General features: G+C 44.5%; 1 protein-coding gene across 1 annotated transcript in view; it reads right to left on the bottom strand.

Annotated features, from left to right (window-relative positions):
* Window positions 1-9,759, bottom strand: part of SNX9 (sorting nexin 9) — a 58,363-nt gene extending 48,604 nt beyond the window's left edge. The window contains exons 1-3 of the mRNA XM_011219568.3: window positions 9,651-9,759; window positions 6,400-6,474; window positions 5,010-5,135 (exon numbers count right to left, since the gene is read on the bottom strand). Coding sequence (XP_011217870.1) covers window positions 5,010-5,135; window positions 6,400-6,474; window positions 9,651-9,728 — 279 coding nt within the window. The 5' untranslated portion in view covers window positions 9,729-9,759. The remainder of the gene's footprint in view (window positions 1-5,009; window positions 5,136-6,399; window positions 6,475-9,650) is intronic.
* Window positions 9,760-15,598: the final 5,839 nt, after the last annotated feature.

The following is a 15,598-nucleotide window of genomic DNA, read 5'->3' as shown; positions in this document are numbered from 1 at the left end:
TTACAAATAATTTGTGATAAGAGTCACACATAGCGCTAAGGGAATCGAGAGAAGGAAAGACCAAACAACGCTTCATAAGGGGTGCAGTATTTCAGCTGAACCTTGGGGGCTGGGCAGACTTGAAAGACAGAAAGAGTCATTCTATCATTCTTAGAGGAAAGAGCAAAAGATACAAAAAGAAAGGGGGCTAGCACAGGGCATATCTGGAGAAGAGCCAGTTTGGCTGGAGCCCACTACACAAGGAAGGATAAAGTAAGGATGGGGCCATGTTGGGGAATCAGAGAAATACAACTGAGGTTGGAAAAGTATCTAGTCACACCTCAAGTGCAGATGACTTTCTTACACAATTTCCCTACTGTGCGTTGTCCCAGGTCTGCCTGATTACCGACAGGACAGTGACCACCTGCTCCACAGACCGCTCTCTTGACATATAGAATTGGTCTCTTGGTTCAGGAGGCAATGGGGGAGCCCCGAGAGTTTCTCAAGAATACTGGCATACTTATTGTCTTATTTTAGAGGCAGTGGTATCCAGGATACTAAAATGAACAATTAAGAAGTCCCTGCTGAGTACCAAGTACTGCTCTATCCACTTTGGAACCATCTCTCTGTTCACGCGTTCCTACCGTATCCTATGGGAGTTTCCATATGAGGAACCACAGGCACAGAAGCAAGGGCGCTGACCCTGAGTCACATAGAAGTGTGAGTCCTGTGATGAGAAGCCAGGGTTTTCTGGCCCTTTCCCAGTCCATGCCCGTTGATAACTGTCTCAGTGAGGGTCTCACAGAGGAATGAAAGGAGGGCAGTAAGAACATTCCCGAGAAAAGATACGGGAAAGTGAGAAAGAGAAACCAGTTTTGGGGGGAAATGAGTGATCTGCTCATGCTGCGTCTGAGGGACAGAAGGGAGAGGCAGATAGAGACAGTCAACAAGAAGCCAGAAATGGGGCAAACTGGAGAGAAAATTCAAGATTGGAGAGACATCTCCGTGGTTGGAGGAGAGGGAGAGAGGCTGGAACGAACCAGGGTAAGGCATCGAAAACATCCTTCGGAGAAGAGGAGAGGTGAGACAAGAAGGAAAAGTATTTATGAAATGTCTCCATGTGTTGACAGCACTTCCCGCAAGGGGTCTAATCCTCCAGTTCCAGAAGCTCATACAGTGGAGCCTGTCTGTCACACCGGGTCTGACCGCCAGGATCAGGTGCACCTGCGATCCCGTCCCACCCCAGGGGGCAGAGCGGGCGGCAGGGGATGAGGAAGCGGGAAGCAGGAAACCAGAGACTCCCAGGGAACTGGGATGTGGCGCAAAAAACAGAGAGGCAGTTTGTCCCAGGCTGGTAGATCTTGCCAGTACTTAACGAACACAGAAAAAGAAAGTTCTCAGAAACCTTCGGATGAAGCATCTGGGTTCACAGAACCTTTAATGAACGTGCAATCCACAGAGGCAGCCATGGAAGGGGTTCAGAAAGGTCTACAGTGAGAAGCTTTTCACAATCAGGGCAGTGGTGTAATTTAAACACCGATAACTGGGTGCAAATCAGGATGAAGGCAACTGTCCACACGTCTTTGAAGGAGGCTGGTGGCACTGCCGCCCATGAGAATCGCTGTTGAGGCTGTAAAATCCCACAGAGATAACTAATAGTGAAACTAATGCAAACCACCAAAAACGACTCTTCTTTTCTAAAGGTACTGCCAATAGCGGTCCTCATGCAACTTAAAATCTGTGTTTGAGTAAGAAAACATTGAGAGTTCATTTCTGGGTGATCCCTCGATAAATATTCCACACAATTTGCATCTGCGGTGTGTATGTGAGCACGGGAAAGGGAACATCACCTGTACTGACGTGCCTCTGAAAACAACCACACGTCCACATCTGTGCATCTAAATGTAGACTCTGTTCCCATAGGAAGCATGCTGCCCCCTGCGTGGCTGCCCTGGGGTCTGCCTGGCCAGGCCCCTCCTGCCCGACGCGTGTGTCCCAGCCTCCTGTGCTGGCACCATGCTCGGCAAAGCTCCTGCCCACGTGGCTGTGTTCCAAGAGGAACTCTGCAAGTAAACTGCTAGATCAGAGAGTGCGTGCATTTTAAATATTAACGCATGTTATCGAACTGCCTTCCAGATGCTTCATCAATTTACCCTTCCCCAGCTTTGCATCAGAATGCCTACCTGAACATGTCTTTCCTCACTTTCGGCATTAAAACATTTTAATTCTCTGACCATTTAATAGCAGAGCCTAAAAATGAGTATTTTCCTATGTTTATTGGCTATTTGCACCTTGCCTGCATGGGAAGAAAACCAGATTTAAAATAATTGGCGCTGAGGGGAGCAAACACATACTGATTTGAAGTGAGCAGTGTGCAGAGTGGAAAGGGGGGTGCGCCCTGTGTAGCCTGACCGGGGAGAGGGCAGAGCTGGCTCCTCTGACATTCTTGCCTTCCAAATAAAACTGACCTCTGGGAGAGAACACACTGCCAGAGTAATGAGAAAATCCCAGGAGGCATATCCCCGGAACAAAAACAGTATTTCTTATTGACACTCAGTGAATGAAAGAATGAGTAAACCTGACAGCAAAATTTTTAAGAGCTACCAATTAATGATGGCTGCCTGGTTTCTTACTCATGACATTTTTCATGGTATTTATAAACCTATCAACATTTTGCCTATTTAAATTATTCTCCTATCCCAGGTAACTGAAAGCATAGATGGCTATTAAAACTGTTTTTACTTTTGAGAAGGGGGCGCCTGGGTGGCTCAGTCAGTCAAGCATCCAACTCTTGATTTTGGCTCAGGTCATGATCTCAGGGCTGTGGGACAGAGTCTTGCACTGGGCTCCACGATGGGTGTGGAGCCCGCTCAGGATTCTCTCTCCCTCCCCCTCTGCCCTTCCCCACCTACTCTCTCTCTCTCTCAAAAAAAAAAAAAAATTATTTTACTTGATTTAAATTAAATCCAAATGCTCAGTTGATTAATTATGGTCATGCTTTCTATATTTTGTTACTTCTAGTTTCATTTCACTTTTTCTTTGCTTTCAAAGGATCTGGTTAGATTTAATGTTAGAATGGATTAGTAAACTCCACCTTCAAAAAATTGGTTTTATTTTCTTCTAAATAACCTGGAAGAAAAAACACTTTGACTTATGGTACTCATTCCTGTTGCTCCATTTAAATACCGAGGAAGCTACTTCGTAACAGAACAAGACTTGAGCCTGATGGTGAATCTATGGTCAGAATGCTTCAGTCCGTCCTGAGACAGTGGCTGGAGTAGGTCCCTGAATTAAAATGGGATGAATATTTTTCCATTTTTTGTTTCCTTTCCTTATTCTAAATCATCTCAGCATCGTTCCCTTTTATGAAAATGTCTCTTGCTTGGCGTAAACCCATTTCATGGATGTTTTTGTTTAACTCGGTGGACGCAGCTAGGTTGGCTTTGCCCCCAGGGGACATCTGGCACCGGTGGCAGATAATTTTGGTGGTTACACCTGAGGGCAACTAGATGTTAGTGGCTCGCAGGGAGCAGAGGCCAGGGGTGCTGCTAAACCGCACAAAGCTCAGGCCCCAACGTCAGCAGCGCTCGTGCGGAGAATCCCTGGTGAAAGTTAAGTGAGGCCTGACTACTGCTTCTTCCTGCTTTATCCTGAGTAATCTTTAACTGACCGATGCTCTCAGGTATTCCAGAATAACAAAACAGGAAAATGCTCAACTATGGTAACCACCTTGCCTCTGAATTTTAAATATTTGGGCTGGACTAATATGTAATTCCGGATGTCCACAAAAAGCTATTTAAAAACGTATAAAATCAGGGCGCTCGGGTGGCTCGGTCAGTTCATCATGACCTCGGGATCCTGGGATCGAGTCCCACATCAGGCTCCCTGCTCAGTGGGGAGTCTGCTTGTCCCTCTCCTCTGCCCCTCCCCCTGCTGTGCTCGCTCTCTCAAATAAATAAAATCTTTAATAAATACGTAAAAATGTATAAAATCTGCAGTGAACATATGGTAAAAGCACTTGGATAAATTCTCCTGGAAGGTTACGATATAAACATTCTGTGAGTAAATAATTACTAAGTGACGGGACTATGAGGCTTCACATAATTTAAAACCTTCTATGTACTTAAAGAATATCAAGAAATAACAACCCCTAAAGCCATTTGTTTCTAAAGATGTAGGAAGCGGTAACATTTTGATCTCCATCCTCTGACTTTTCTTGTTGCCGCTCACCCAAGGTAATCACTTAACATCACTGAACTAGGCAGAGTCACCTAAACTGGTAAGCGTTCATTAAAATTAATGTCGAATTTCAGTGTATGTTTCTGAAATCATCCTACAGCTGTAAGCTTCCTAGAGGCAATACGACAGCAGTGCCAAGTGCTGAGCACTGGATTTGCGGCCACTTTCACCCGCGCTGCATCTGCAAGGTGAGAGCGTAAGAAACGTGCCAAGGTCAGAGAAACTGTCTCCTGTTTCAGCCGGAGCTCTGACACTCATCCCCTCTGCGTGGGACCCTGCCTTTCCTTCCCTGCTTGGGAGAATATCAGCACCTTTTAGGGTCTGTGTTTGTATCATGCCGAACTTCTAGAAGCAACTCTCAATGAACACCCTGCATTCTCTCTTTTTTTTTTTTTAAGATTTTATTTATTTATTTGACAGAAAGAGAGACAGCCAGCGAGAGAGGGAACACAAGCAGGGGGAGTGGGAGAAGGAGAAGCAGGCTCCCAGCAGAGCAGGGAGTCCGATGCAAGGCTTGATTCCAGGACCCTGGGGTCATGCCCTGAGCCGAAGGCAGACACTTAACGACTGAGCTACTCAGGTGCCCCTGCATTCTCTCTCATAACCAACTTTAAAAACAGTCTTTAGCCAGTCTGACAGGCAAGTTCTTTGTTAATGCCCAACAGAAACGCCACACAGACATCTAACAGCTACTTTGTTTATGCTTTCAGGGAACAGCAACCGCTAGTACACATCACCAGCTGTCACAGATGCGCTGCTCTCTCAGTCCAGCCAGATGATGGAAGACTCACCTGGTTGTTACTGTTGGCAGCTGACGAATTGGCTTGAGCTGTACTTGCTGAGAGAGAATCGAGGAAGGCTTGGTCAGCCACTGAATTTCCACAAGAAAATGGGTCTTTTCCGTCGTTGGGCAAAATCTGAATATTAGAAAAAACCAGTTATTTTCACAGATTAGGGGTATTTCAGAGTTAGAGTCTCTAAACACAAGCAAAAACTGTCATCTTTTGTGGAAAAGGGGTTTATATTCCTAAAAGGCAAGTAAGCCCTTGAACATCTAGATTAACTATGCAGAGTTCTAGAAAATGCAATTCATGCCAGCACCAACTTAAATCTTCAGATTTTTCTCCTTCTTGTCCATGTTTAGGATCCTGTCTGCACAGTGCACAGAGGTAAAACATGACACAAACATAGGACAAGTGGGCTGAATCCAGGGGCCTGTGAGCCCACTGCAGCTGCACGGGTGAGCTTGGGGTGCATGCACATGCACAGATTTCTGTGAAGAAGGGCCACAGATCCAACAGATTCTCCAGAGGGTTCAAAACTCCCCACCCCAACTTTCCATCAGGAACAACAGGTAGACAGCACCCAGGTAAACAACACCCTCCCCACCCCACCCCCACCCCCCGGGTCCCTGGGCATCATTCCTCTCTGCATGAGGGGGACCAGAGGCTCTTTGTTCGTGACCTCACTCTCGTTTTACTCATAGGCACCAGGCAACCTTGGTTTCAGCTGGTCACCTGAGGGGGGAGAGGCAAGCTGACCAAGTACCCAGGACTCAAGTTTGAGTGACCTGCAGAAAACCAGCAGGGGGCACCAGGAAGTTGGCTGGGGGGGGGTTGTCAGCTGAGCGGGCGTGTCCCTGGGAGGGGGGTGCTCTTTCCAGGCGCTGGAACACTATTCTTGGCATCTATGGGAACAGAGCTTAAACCAGGCAATAGCTCCCAGGAGCTCACCCAAGACCCTCTCTGTCTATGTTCTATGGGAATGGGAGAAGAAGCTGAGAGATAGGTCCCAAACCAGCAGAGAGCAAAGAGAGCTACTTAAAAAGAAATCTTTTTAAACTTTGTGAATGAACTCTGTAATATAAACAGCATGACAGGCAGCAGCGATTACACAATATAAACAAAGAAAAAATAGGGACATTTATTCAGAATAATTAAAAGTTGCTCTCCCTAGAAGGAACTTAACCCAAATATCTAGAGTCACTCTTCCGAGCTTGGGTCTATCCGTAACATTTTTTCTTAGTTCTACTTCAATATATTTTTTACATTCTATCTAATCAGCAGGTATTACTTTTACAATGGAAACTTTTATTAAAAATAAAGTTCCTACTTTCCATAATTCATAAAAAGATGTTTGACAAAGACCGAGTTTAATTACTATAGGACAATAAGTTCTTACTTCAACATAGTCTGTGGGAACAAGCCCGCGTTCTCCTTTGCTGTTTCTTCCTTCCAGCCATCCTCCACCAACATCCTAATAGTTTATAACAAAAAGAGAAAAGAAAAAAAGACATTATAATTGGAATTTCCTGCAGGGATTTTGCTTTGTTATACATGAAAAAATAATTGATGTTAAGCTCTTTATTCACACAGAGCTACCACTGTTCAAAGTTATAAATTCTTTTCTTAAAAGATTCATTTGAGAGAGGGAGGGAGAGAGTGCGAGCGAGTGTGAGTGGGGGGAGGGGCAGAGAGAGAGAGAGAGAGAGTCCCAAGCACACTCCCCGCTGAGCACGGAGCCTGACACAGGGCCTGATCTCACAACACTGAGATCATGACCTGAGCCAAAACCAAGAGTTGGATGCTTAACCCACTACTAAACCATGCAGGTGTCCTCAAAGTTATAAATTCTTAACACTTCTCTTTACTCCAGAAAATGACATAACCTAAAAACAAGAAAAATCAAACGTGATCACAAGACTGAAAAGTTGCCCATTCTATAGACCAGAGTGCCATCTATGTATAATTCTTTTCTATTCACTGGTTGGGGGCAGATGACAAAAATGGTTTGCAGCCCTGTCAAGAAGTAGAATGACACCCCCACTTCTGGAATCTATGCTGTCCTTTGTGACCTCTGTAGCCAACACAATGAAGTGAGGTGAAAATAATATGCAGTGAGCTCAGAGTCTGACCGCAAGAGGCTTTGCACACTTTTTCCAAAAGAGCTGTGTGAATAACTTGGGTTGCTAGATGACAGAGAAAAGGCCCAATCTCCTGGACGCTCCACCCCAAGCCAGCCAACCCTCAGCAGGGGAATCGCCAGACACCTGAGTGAACATGTGTTAAAGCACTCGGCCCCCAGCTGCCCACCAGGTGACTGCAGACGCGTGAGGGAGCCCAGGTCAGTAGAACCATCCAGCCAACCTGGCGGTTCCTGAGCAAGACAACAAATGGTGGTTTGTTTAAGCCACTAAACTTTGGGATTGCCTGTTATCTAGGAAAAGCTAACTGATCCATGGTTCCTTCATTCTTCCAGATAAACAATGTTAAACTAAATTATAAAATACTCTATACTAGAATTCCCACTCTTCAATCGATTATCTCAACAAAGTCCTACTTTTTCACCTTAAAAATAAGAGTTGTCTTAAGTTCATAAATCATGTCTCAATTAGTTAATACCTATCTGAATCCAGATAACACATTCTTTTTTTTTTTTTTTGGAAGACTTTATTTATTATTTATTTATTTAGGGAGAGCGTGAGCATGTATGCAGGAGGAAGAGAGAAGCATGCACAGGGAGAGGAAGAGAGAATCTTAAGCAAACTCAGCTCAGAGCCCAACTCGGGGCTTGATCCCATGACCCTGAGATCATGACCTGAGCCTAAACTAAGGGTGGGATGCTAAACTGACTGAGCCACCCAGGTGCCCTGATAACACATTCTTTTTTAAAAATCACTTTAAGGGGTGCCTGGGTGGCTCAGACGGTTGGGTGTCTGCCTTCGGCTCAGGTCATGATCTCAGGGTCCTGGGATCGAGCCCTGTGTTGGGCTCCCAGCTCAGTGAGGAGTGTGCTGCTCCTTCTCCCACTGCCCCTTCCCTTGCCCATGTTCTCTCTCTCTCTCAAATGAATAAATAAAATATATTTTTAAATAAATAATAAAAATAAAAATCACTTGAAGCCATAACTTTGTCCATTTTTGAACATGACAGCAACTTAAAAGATAGTACTATTTTACCAAATATGAACACTATTTCATTTAAAAAAATCAGATGGATAAAGAATCTTTAATCTATCCTACGATTAAAAATAAAACCTATTTACTTATATACACCTAGCATATTATCTAAAACTATATATATTTTTCCTACCCAGTGATTCTTTTTTGGATCTAAAACATATAAAACAGGTTTTGAAAATACTTTCAATATTAAGAAGCCACCATCCTCTCTTGGTCATTCCCCGTTCTCCTTCCCCAGTCTCTGCACTACCCCAGCCCCCTGTCCCTCCCACCTGGAGGAATGTCGGCATCTCCTCCTTCCCTTCCCAACATGTCTCCGGCTGTCCTGGACACCTTCTTCACATGCTATCCTCAGAGGTGTCCCGAGAGCCGGCCTATCCCCAGCTCCCACCTCCAGCTCAGCATTTCCATTTTTAAACTGATGCATTACCTACAGGGAAGGGTTAATTATTTACTGTTCTTCAAGCTCAACATATCTAACAATAAACTCATTTAATCTTTCCAAAGAAGCTTTCCTCCTGACTCACATACTTTAATAAATCCACCATTCTCTCAGGTCAAAGGCCAAAAATCCCGGGGATCCTTGCCTCTTCTCTCTCCAACAGTATTTAATCTGGCACCAACTCCTCTGGGTCTGACTCTGCAAGGCCTCCTGTGTTCGGCTTTTTTCAATTCCTATTGCTACGACCTAAGTCGCATCCCCAGGCTCTAGCCACACCAGTTCATTCGATACACCTGTGCTAGATTAATTTCCTGGAAATGCAAGTCTCATCACATCACCTGCCAACAAAAACATCAACAAGAAAACCCTTCAGTGAATCCACTACTTACAAATGAAGTCCAAAGTCTACACCTTGGCCCACAGGTCCTGTCTGATTTGGCTCGAAGAGCCAGTTTTCTTTGTCTGCTACTGACATATATGTGCCCTGGGACCTTGTTTACATGCTGTACTCCCAGTAGAGAGAAAAAGCAGAGGCTCAGAGGCCGAACAGATGTGGTTTTGAATCCTTGCTCTGCCACTTACAAACAGAATGATCTTGGGCAAGTTGTTTATCCTCTACGTCTCATTATCCTCATTTGTAAAACAGATGAAAAGTCCCTAGCTCATAGAGTTCATGGAGAAAACATGTCCAGAATACATGTGTAGTACTCAGCCAAACACCTGGCTCACAGGCTGTCAATCAGCCCTAGCTGTGACTTCCAAGAAACACTGAATACTTTCTAATCTCTACACCTGTGATCTGGATGGGATCTGTCTGGACATCTCTCCATTTCTGTCTGATGGAACCCCATCCAACTACCTTCAGGGGACTTAACTTTTATTCAATGTTTATAAAATAGAGTCTTACTTCACCACCAATACCTCATAAACAACTGGGTAAAAATTTGTGCGGGTTTGAATGATCAACATATTAAAATAAAATCTTAAAAATAAGTCCTTAAGAGACTACCAGATTTTAAAACCTCTTACCGGGTTTGTAATTGTGATGATCTCTCCTTCATTAACCGTCAGTTCATTATTTCCAGGTTCGGCAGCAAAATCATACATAACCCGAGCCTATTGGGAATAGAGACAAACAGAGGAAGTTACCAAAAAAAAAAACCCCGAACAATCTTTATCACACACTTTGTAAACATGGTGGTACGAACAAACACTCATGACCATGGCTGTGGTTGTTTTGAAATAAAGGAAGACATATTACCAAAGTGATTCATCGGCCCTATTGTGAGGAAAGAGGACACCAATGGTGAGGGCCCCTGCTCTGTTCTGGAAACAAGGAAGGTTTCTGGTAGCTGCCCAAACCGCATTCAGACATCAGCTCCCAAAACATTCTCAAAACACACCCGTTTCATGGTGTGGTGGGGGGGAAGCAGGCCCTTTGTTTCTTTTTTAAAAAGATTTATTTATTTGGGGGGGGCGGGGCAGAAGGAGAGAGAATCTCAAGTAGGTCCATATCGAGTGCAGAGCCCGACACAGGGCCGGAACTCAAGACCCTAAGATCACGACCTGAGCCCAAACCAAGAGTCAGACGCCCAACCAACTGTGCCACCTAAGCGCCCCAACACCCTTCCTTTAAAGAGGTAAGAAGCAAAAACAGAGAGATCGTTCATTCTGGGCACACTCACTCTCAGGGCCTTAAGAAACATATAGACGCGTGTACACTCGTGTAAGATATATACATGTTTAGATTATTCCCTGGCAGTGAAAATGCTATCCTAGAGCCACTGGGATGAATTTTAATAATGCAGTACCCCTAGCCAACTAAACTCAGAATTTAAGGTCCGGGTAGCAAGACGGACTTACATTCTTCTACTAGAACACTACCATCTCTTGTGTATACTGGTCAGCTAACCTAACAGCTGTGACTTTCAAACTTTCCATACAATAAAATCTTAATTCCATGGAAAACAGACTAAAGGGAAGCTGTTCTGGTTGATGTGAGTTGGGGCTGCTCCTTCAGCCTTGTCCTCAAGAGGCTCCTTGAAGCGTACGTCAACCTAGAAACAGGGATTCCTGGGAATACCACCATGCGCATATCCTAAGATGATACTGTTGTAAAAAAATAGATCTTTTATATACATATTTATAGTACTTAACATATTTAATCCATCTCAAATTCTAAATAATTGTCTTTCACAGACTATCTCATAAGAGAAGGTCTATCTTATACATTGCAGATACAATGTACCTAGGAAACCGACGATTTATTTGATAAGTAACTGTCCTAAGTGGCAAGTTCAAGGATATGCGCAGAGCAAGTCAAATAGGACTAATGGGACCGCACTCGTTTAACAAATATTTACTAACACCCACCATATGGTCAGAACCACGCTAGCCCTCCTGCTTGCCTGTGTGCTCTCCCCACACTTGCTTAATGATGCCCGAAATCCTCAGAACAAGGATTAAGGATTCACAGCTACTGGTAAAAGGTTTAAAAAAAAAAACAAAAAACCCTCCAAATACTAATTTATTTTGATACACGTAAAAAACAAGAAGATGGACTGAGGGGTGAATATGCAACAAAGCAGGTAGAGCAAAACGTCGTTTACAGAATCTACATAGTAGGTTGACGGAGTTCAATGGAAAATGATTGAGTTTTCTACATGTTGGAGGTTTTTTCATAAGAAAATGCTAGAAAGAAACAAACGGCCCAGTCTGTCAGTCAGAGAACGGCATCAGCTCCTGGTCTTCCTGGCCTTCCATCCTGAAGGGCTGGGAAGGGGGTGAAGGGAGCAAGCCGCAGGCGCGGACAACTCTGTGAGCGTGACAGGGACAGTTTTCCTGGGGTCAGCACCCAGGACAGCGAGACTGCTGATGGCTTGCGCACACACTGCTGCAAACGCTGATAGAATTCTGCTGGTCACGTTGTGGGGTATTTTTTAAAGACCACGTCACCCCAATCTCAATTCCTCGTGCATCGAGGGCAGATACAGATAAATGCGTGGGGAGGGTGAGGAGGGTCCCTGGGCCACGCACGGTCCCCAGGACTGCGGGCTTCCTGGGAAGGGCCTGGTGTGCACACAAGAGCCAGATGAGCAACCGCTATCTGGTTATTGTTCCTTAACAATTTCTTTTTTATAATGCAGCTAAATCTAGCTAATCCCCGCTACAGAATACCAAAGCGTCTGTGTACCAAACGTACAACTTCATGGAACAAGTCAAAAACTAAAATTGGAAACTCCCTTCCACATATATTTATTTTTTAATTTTTTAAAAAATATTTTATTTTTATTTTTTCGACAGAGATAGAGACAGCCAGCGAGAGAGGGAACACAAGCAGGGGGAGTGGGAGAGGAAGAAGCAGGCTCATAGCGGAAGAGCCTGATGTGGGGCTCGATCCCATAACGCTGGGATCACGCCCTGAGCCGAAGGCAGACGATTAACCGCTGTGCCACCCAGGCGCCCCCCCCTTCCACATTTAAATATAATTGAACTTCAGCCATGGAAAAATGTGTATAAACACTGTAGGTTTATGTAAACATTGATTTAAGCCTTAAAAAAAAAAGCGATGCTTCTTAAAAATTGAGAGAAATTTTACAGAACAAAAAGCATTAAAAAACACATCCCCAAAGGAGCACAACATGTCAACAGAAAACAAATTTGAGCAACCACTCTTACCAAGCTTAGGTAGCCTGGAAGCCTCTAGAATGGAAACCCTCGGGGCGCTATCCCCTTTTACCTGCTTTTCTGGTCCCATCCTTGTATCTGGCTCGGACTTCTCCCTCGCTCCACTGCTGACAGCATTCAGAGATGCTGGCCTCCACCCCAACTGCCCATCAGTCCCCCTATGCTTCATACCGCCTTTGAGAAAAGGTCCATTTTTTGATACTGCTTTCCCCAGTGTTGGCTACACTTGAAGAAATGACTCAAGTATTTTCAGGAGCTAAATCTCTACTTAGTTCCTGGGCAGCAGGGGACATGGTATTATATGTTGAACACACACTATCAACAACGATCTCTTCAATGGCAATACCAAAAAGTATTACAGATGAAGGTGAAGGGAGAGTAGACAGCAATCTTAAACATAAGTTCCATCATCTAGCTACAGTAAAATAAACATTAGCACACCCAAAGCTCTCGATGTCCCAGGCACTGGAACAGACCTAGTATGTGCATAATCCATCATCCTTAACATGTATTTCCTTTTGAGAGAGGAGAAAAGGGGTATCAAAGCATTCAGTCTAACTGACGACGTTGTAAACATCTGTTACGTTGTCTGCTCCACATTCTTTACTTCTGGAAACTTCCTGTGTGACTCCAAGCCATTGGAAGCACATAACCCAAACAGGGATAATCAGAACTCTTTCCTAGAAACTGATACAGATGCTGGGGAGCATGGGTCTTTTCCTCTGAAAATGCTGCCAGGGGCTAAGCAGCTCAAGTACAGAGAAAGAACGTCCTGAGGAGATCACTTGAGGGAGAAGCCTGAGGCTACTCTCCTGCTCTCAGACACAGAGCCAACGGATCTCCTTTTGTGCCTAAGCTAATGTGAGTTCAAATTGGGTCCTACAGCCAAGAGAGCCCAAGCTGATACAAACCAACAATCCCGAACCAAAGAATTTGTTAAGAGGACATTCTAAATAAAGCGAAACACTGGATAGAGCTAGTACTCTACTGTGTTTCCTATTCTGCAAAACAAAACAAAAAACAAAACACTGGAACCTAAAATGAACAAGAGAATTAAGCAGTTCAAAATGACAAAAAAACTGGCAGCAGAAAAGTTCCTGTGGGGGTCAGAATGCAGAGGACAAGTCCCCATCCCTAAGCATCTGTTTCTCTGGTTTTACATAAATCACAATTAAATCTTGGGGGAAAAAAAACAGTAAATCTTCAGCAATGTAGCTCTCTCAATTTAAAAACAGAGACACTCAAACACTAAAATTAAAAAATTTCCTTCTGAACTTTAGCCATGGACAGGGATGGACAGATCCTTTATTAATGTGACCCTTGAGAACTGAAGTTTCGCATATATGTGTTATTTCTATATAACTAGTTCACCTTTTCAAATGCCAAGCTTGTTTTTTTTTTGTTTTTTTTGTTTTTTTAAATTTATTTATTCATTTGAGAGAGCACGCGTGCCCACATAAGCATGAGCAGGGGGGAGGGTCAGAAGGAGAGAGAGAAGCAGACTCCCCACTGAGCAGGGAGCCAGGTGCAAAGGGGGGAGGGGTTCAATTCCAGGACCCTGGGATCATGACCTGAGCCAAAGGCAGCCGCCTAACCGACTGAGTCACCCAAGCACCCTTCAAATGGCAAGCGTGTTTTACTTAAGCATGCTCATTTGACTCTTTGTGAAATCATGTAGTTAATGCCTTCCTATATCTCATTTTTACATAACCATCAAGATCATCAGAAGAAAAAGAACTTCCTTTAACAGACCCTGCGAGCATCATTACACCCTTAATATACGCAGATGTATCTGTCCTTATGCTAAATGATTAAGACTTAACTACTTTCTGGTTTATAGCAATCTGTGAGTTCAGTTCAGTCCTGGCCTGTGCTTGTTGTTACTTTGCACAAAAAGAGAATCTTAAATCATCCCTGTAAAATTTCATCTTGTTAGATTTAGCCACTGCTCCAACCTACTAAGTTTTCTGAACTCTGAAGCCATCATCCAACTCCATCCAGCTATTATCCTTTCCTGCCCAGAGTCCGCAGAAAGCCTGGCGCGCACGCTTTCCACAGCTTCCCTGGTGTCACTCCAAAACTGTTCATGTATGGTGGGGTTGAGGTCCCAGAAGGCCACACACAGTAAGAAACTCTTTCCCAGAGGACATGATCAATTATCACATTTTGGGTATGTTGCTCTTAAAATTTCCAAAGAAGGCGTAGGGGCCGAGGGCAGGTCACCCCCCCCAAGATGGACCACGCTGGTATGAAGATTATTCTCAGCTGATGGTAATGGAGACCGTGCAGCTCAAGAGAAACATCTGCCCTTCCCTTAACTACAGAGAAGAATCCACAACGGGGGTCCTTCCCAGAATAAGGGTTATTCTTGGAGATAAATTTGATCTGAGTGACCCATCCGTATGGCAGGGCAACCGTCTAAGTACAAGGTATCTGCTCTCCTCACTGCCCTGGGAAGTGCATTCCTTTTCTCTGAAGCCCCGGACCCCTGCCCCGTGTCCTTAGTTCAGAACGACCTATTTGAAGGAGGACTTCAACCACCTGCATTTTGACCTCAAACTTTCTGATTAAGTTCTTCTGTCCAGCTTATCTCTTAACTCGGGCAAAAAAAAAAAAAAAAAAAAAAAAAGACCCTGTGGGCAAAGCATCTATGATGAGAACCAAAACTACCCCTTAAGCAACAAGGTCTGCCCTGAGCCAGCAAGACCCCACATGCCTGACCCCAGCATGTGGGGCCTCATGGCCCACCTGCACACACCCATCCACCTTTGCCCACATTTTCCTTATATAAACCTGGAAGTACTTTCAGCACTTTGGAGACAGCCTTTGAGATGCTACAGGGCTGTTTTCCCAGCTGGTGGTCTCAATGAAATTAGTTCCTTTCTTGTTTTTACCACGCCTCCTTTCTCTGCCTGTGGATTTTGTCAGTGGTGAATGGCCAAACCCAGTCTGTCTGGGAGCCCCTGAGCCAGGGGCTCTTGCACCCCTGTACCCCAGCTACATATATACCTCATTTTGCCTGTCTTCGGAATTTCCCTGTCTGTGTGGCTTCCCTGTACGTATACTATTAAAGTTCATTTTCTCCTGTTAATCTGTCTCATGTTAATGTGATTCTTAGTCCAGACAGAAGGACAGGAATGTCCATAGAAAGGGACAAGAATTCTTGCTCCTGGACAGCTGGCGTAGTTGGCAGGCTACTTTGACTCACTGGCCACCACTCGGCCCGGACATACTGCAGCAGGGAGATCCTGGGACATCTGACCGGCAGCCACAGAAGGTGAGATTTCTTA

This window comes from Ailuropoda melanoleuca, chromosome 10 (genome assembly GCF_002007445.2).
Source record: "Ailuropoda melanoleuca isolate Jingjing chromosome 10, ASM200744v2, whole genome shotgun sequence".
Lineage (NCBI taxonomy): Eukaryota > Metazoa > Chordata > Mammalia > Carnivora > Ursidae > Ailuropoda > Ailuropoda melanoleuca.
This window is presented reverse-complemented; position numbering and strand designations above follow the sequence as displayed.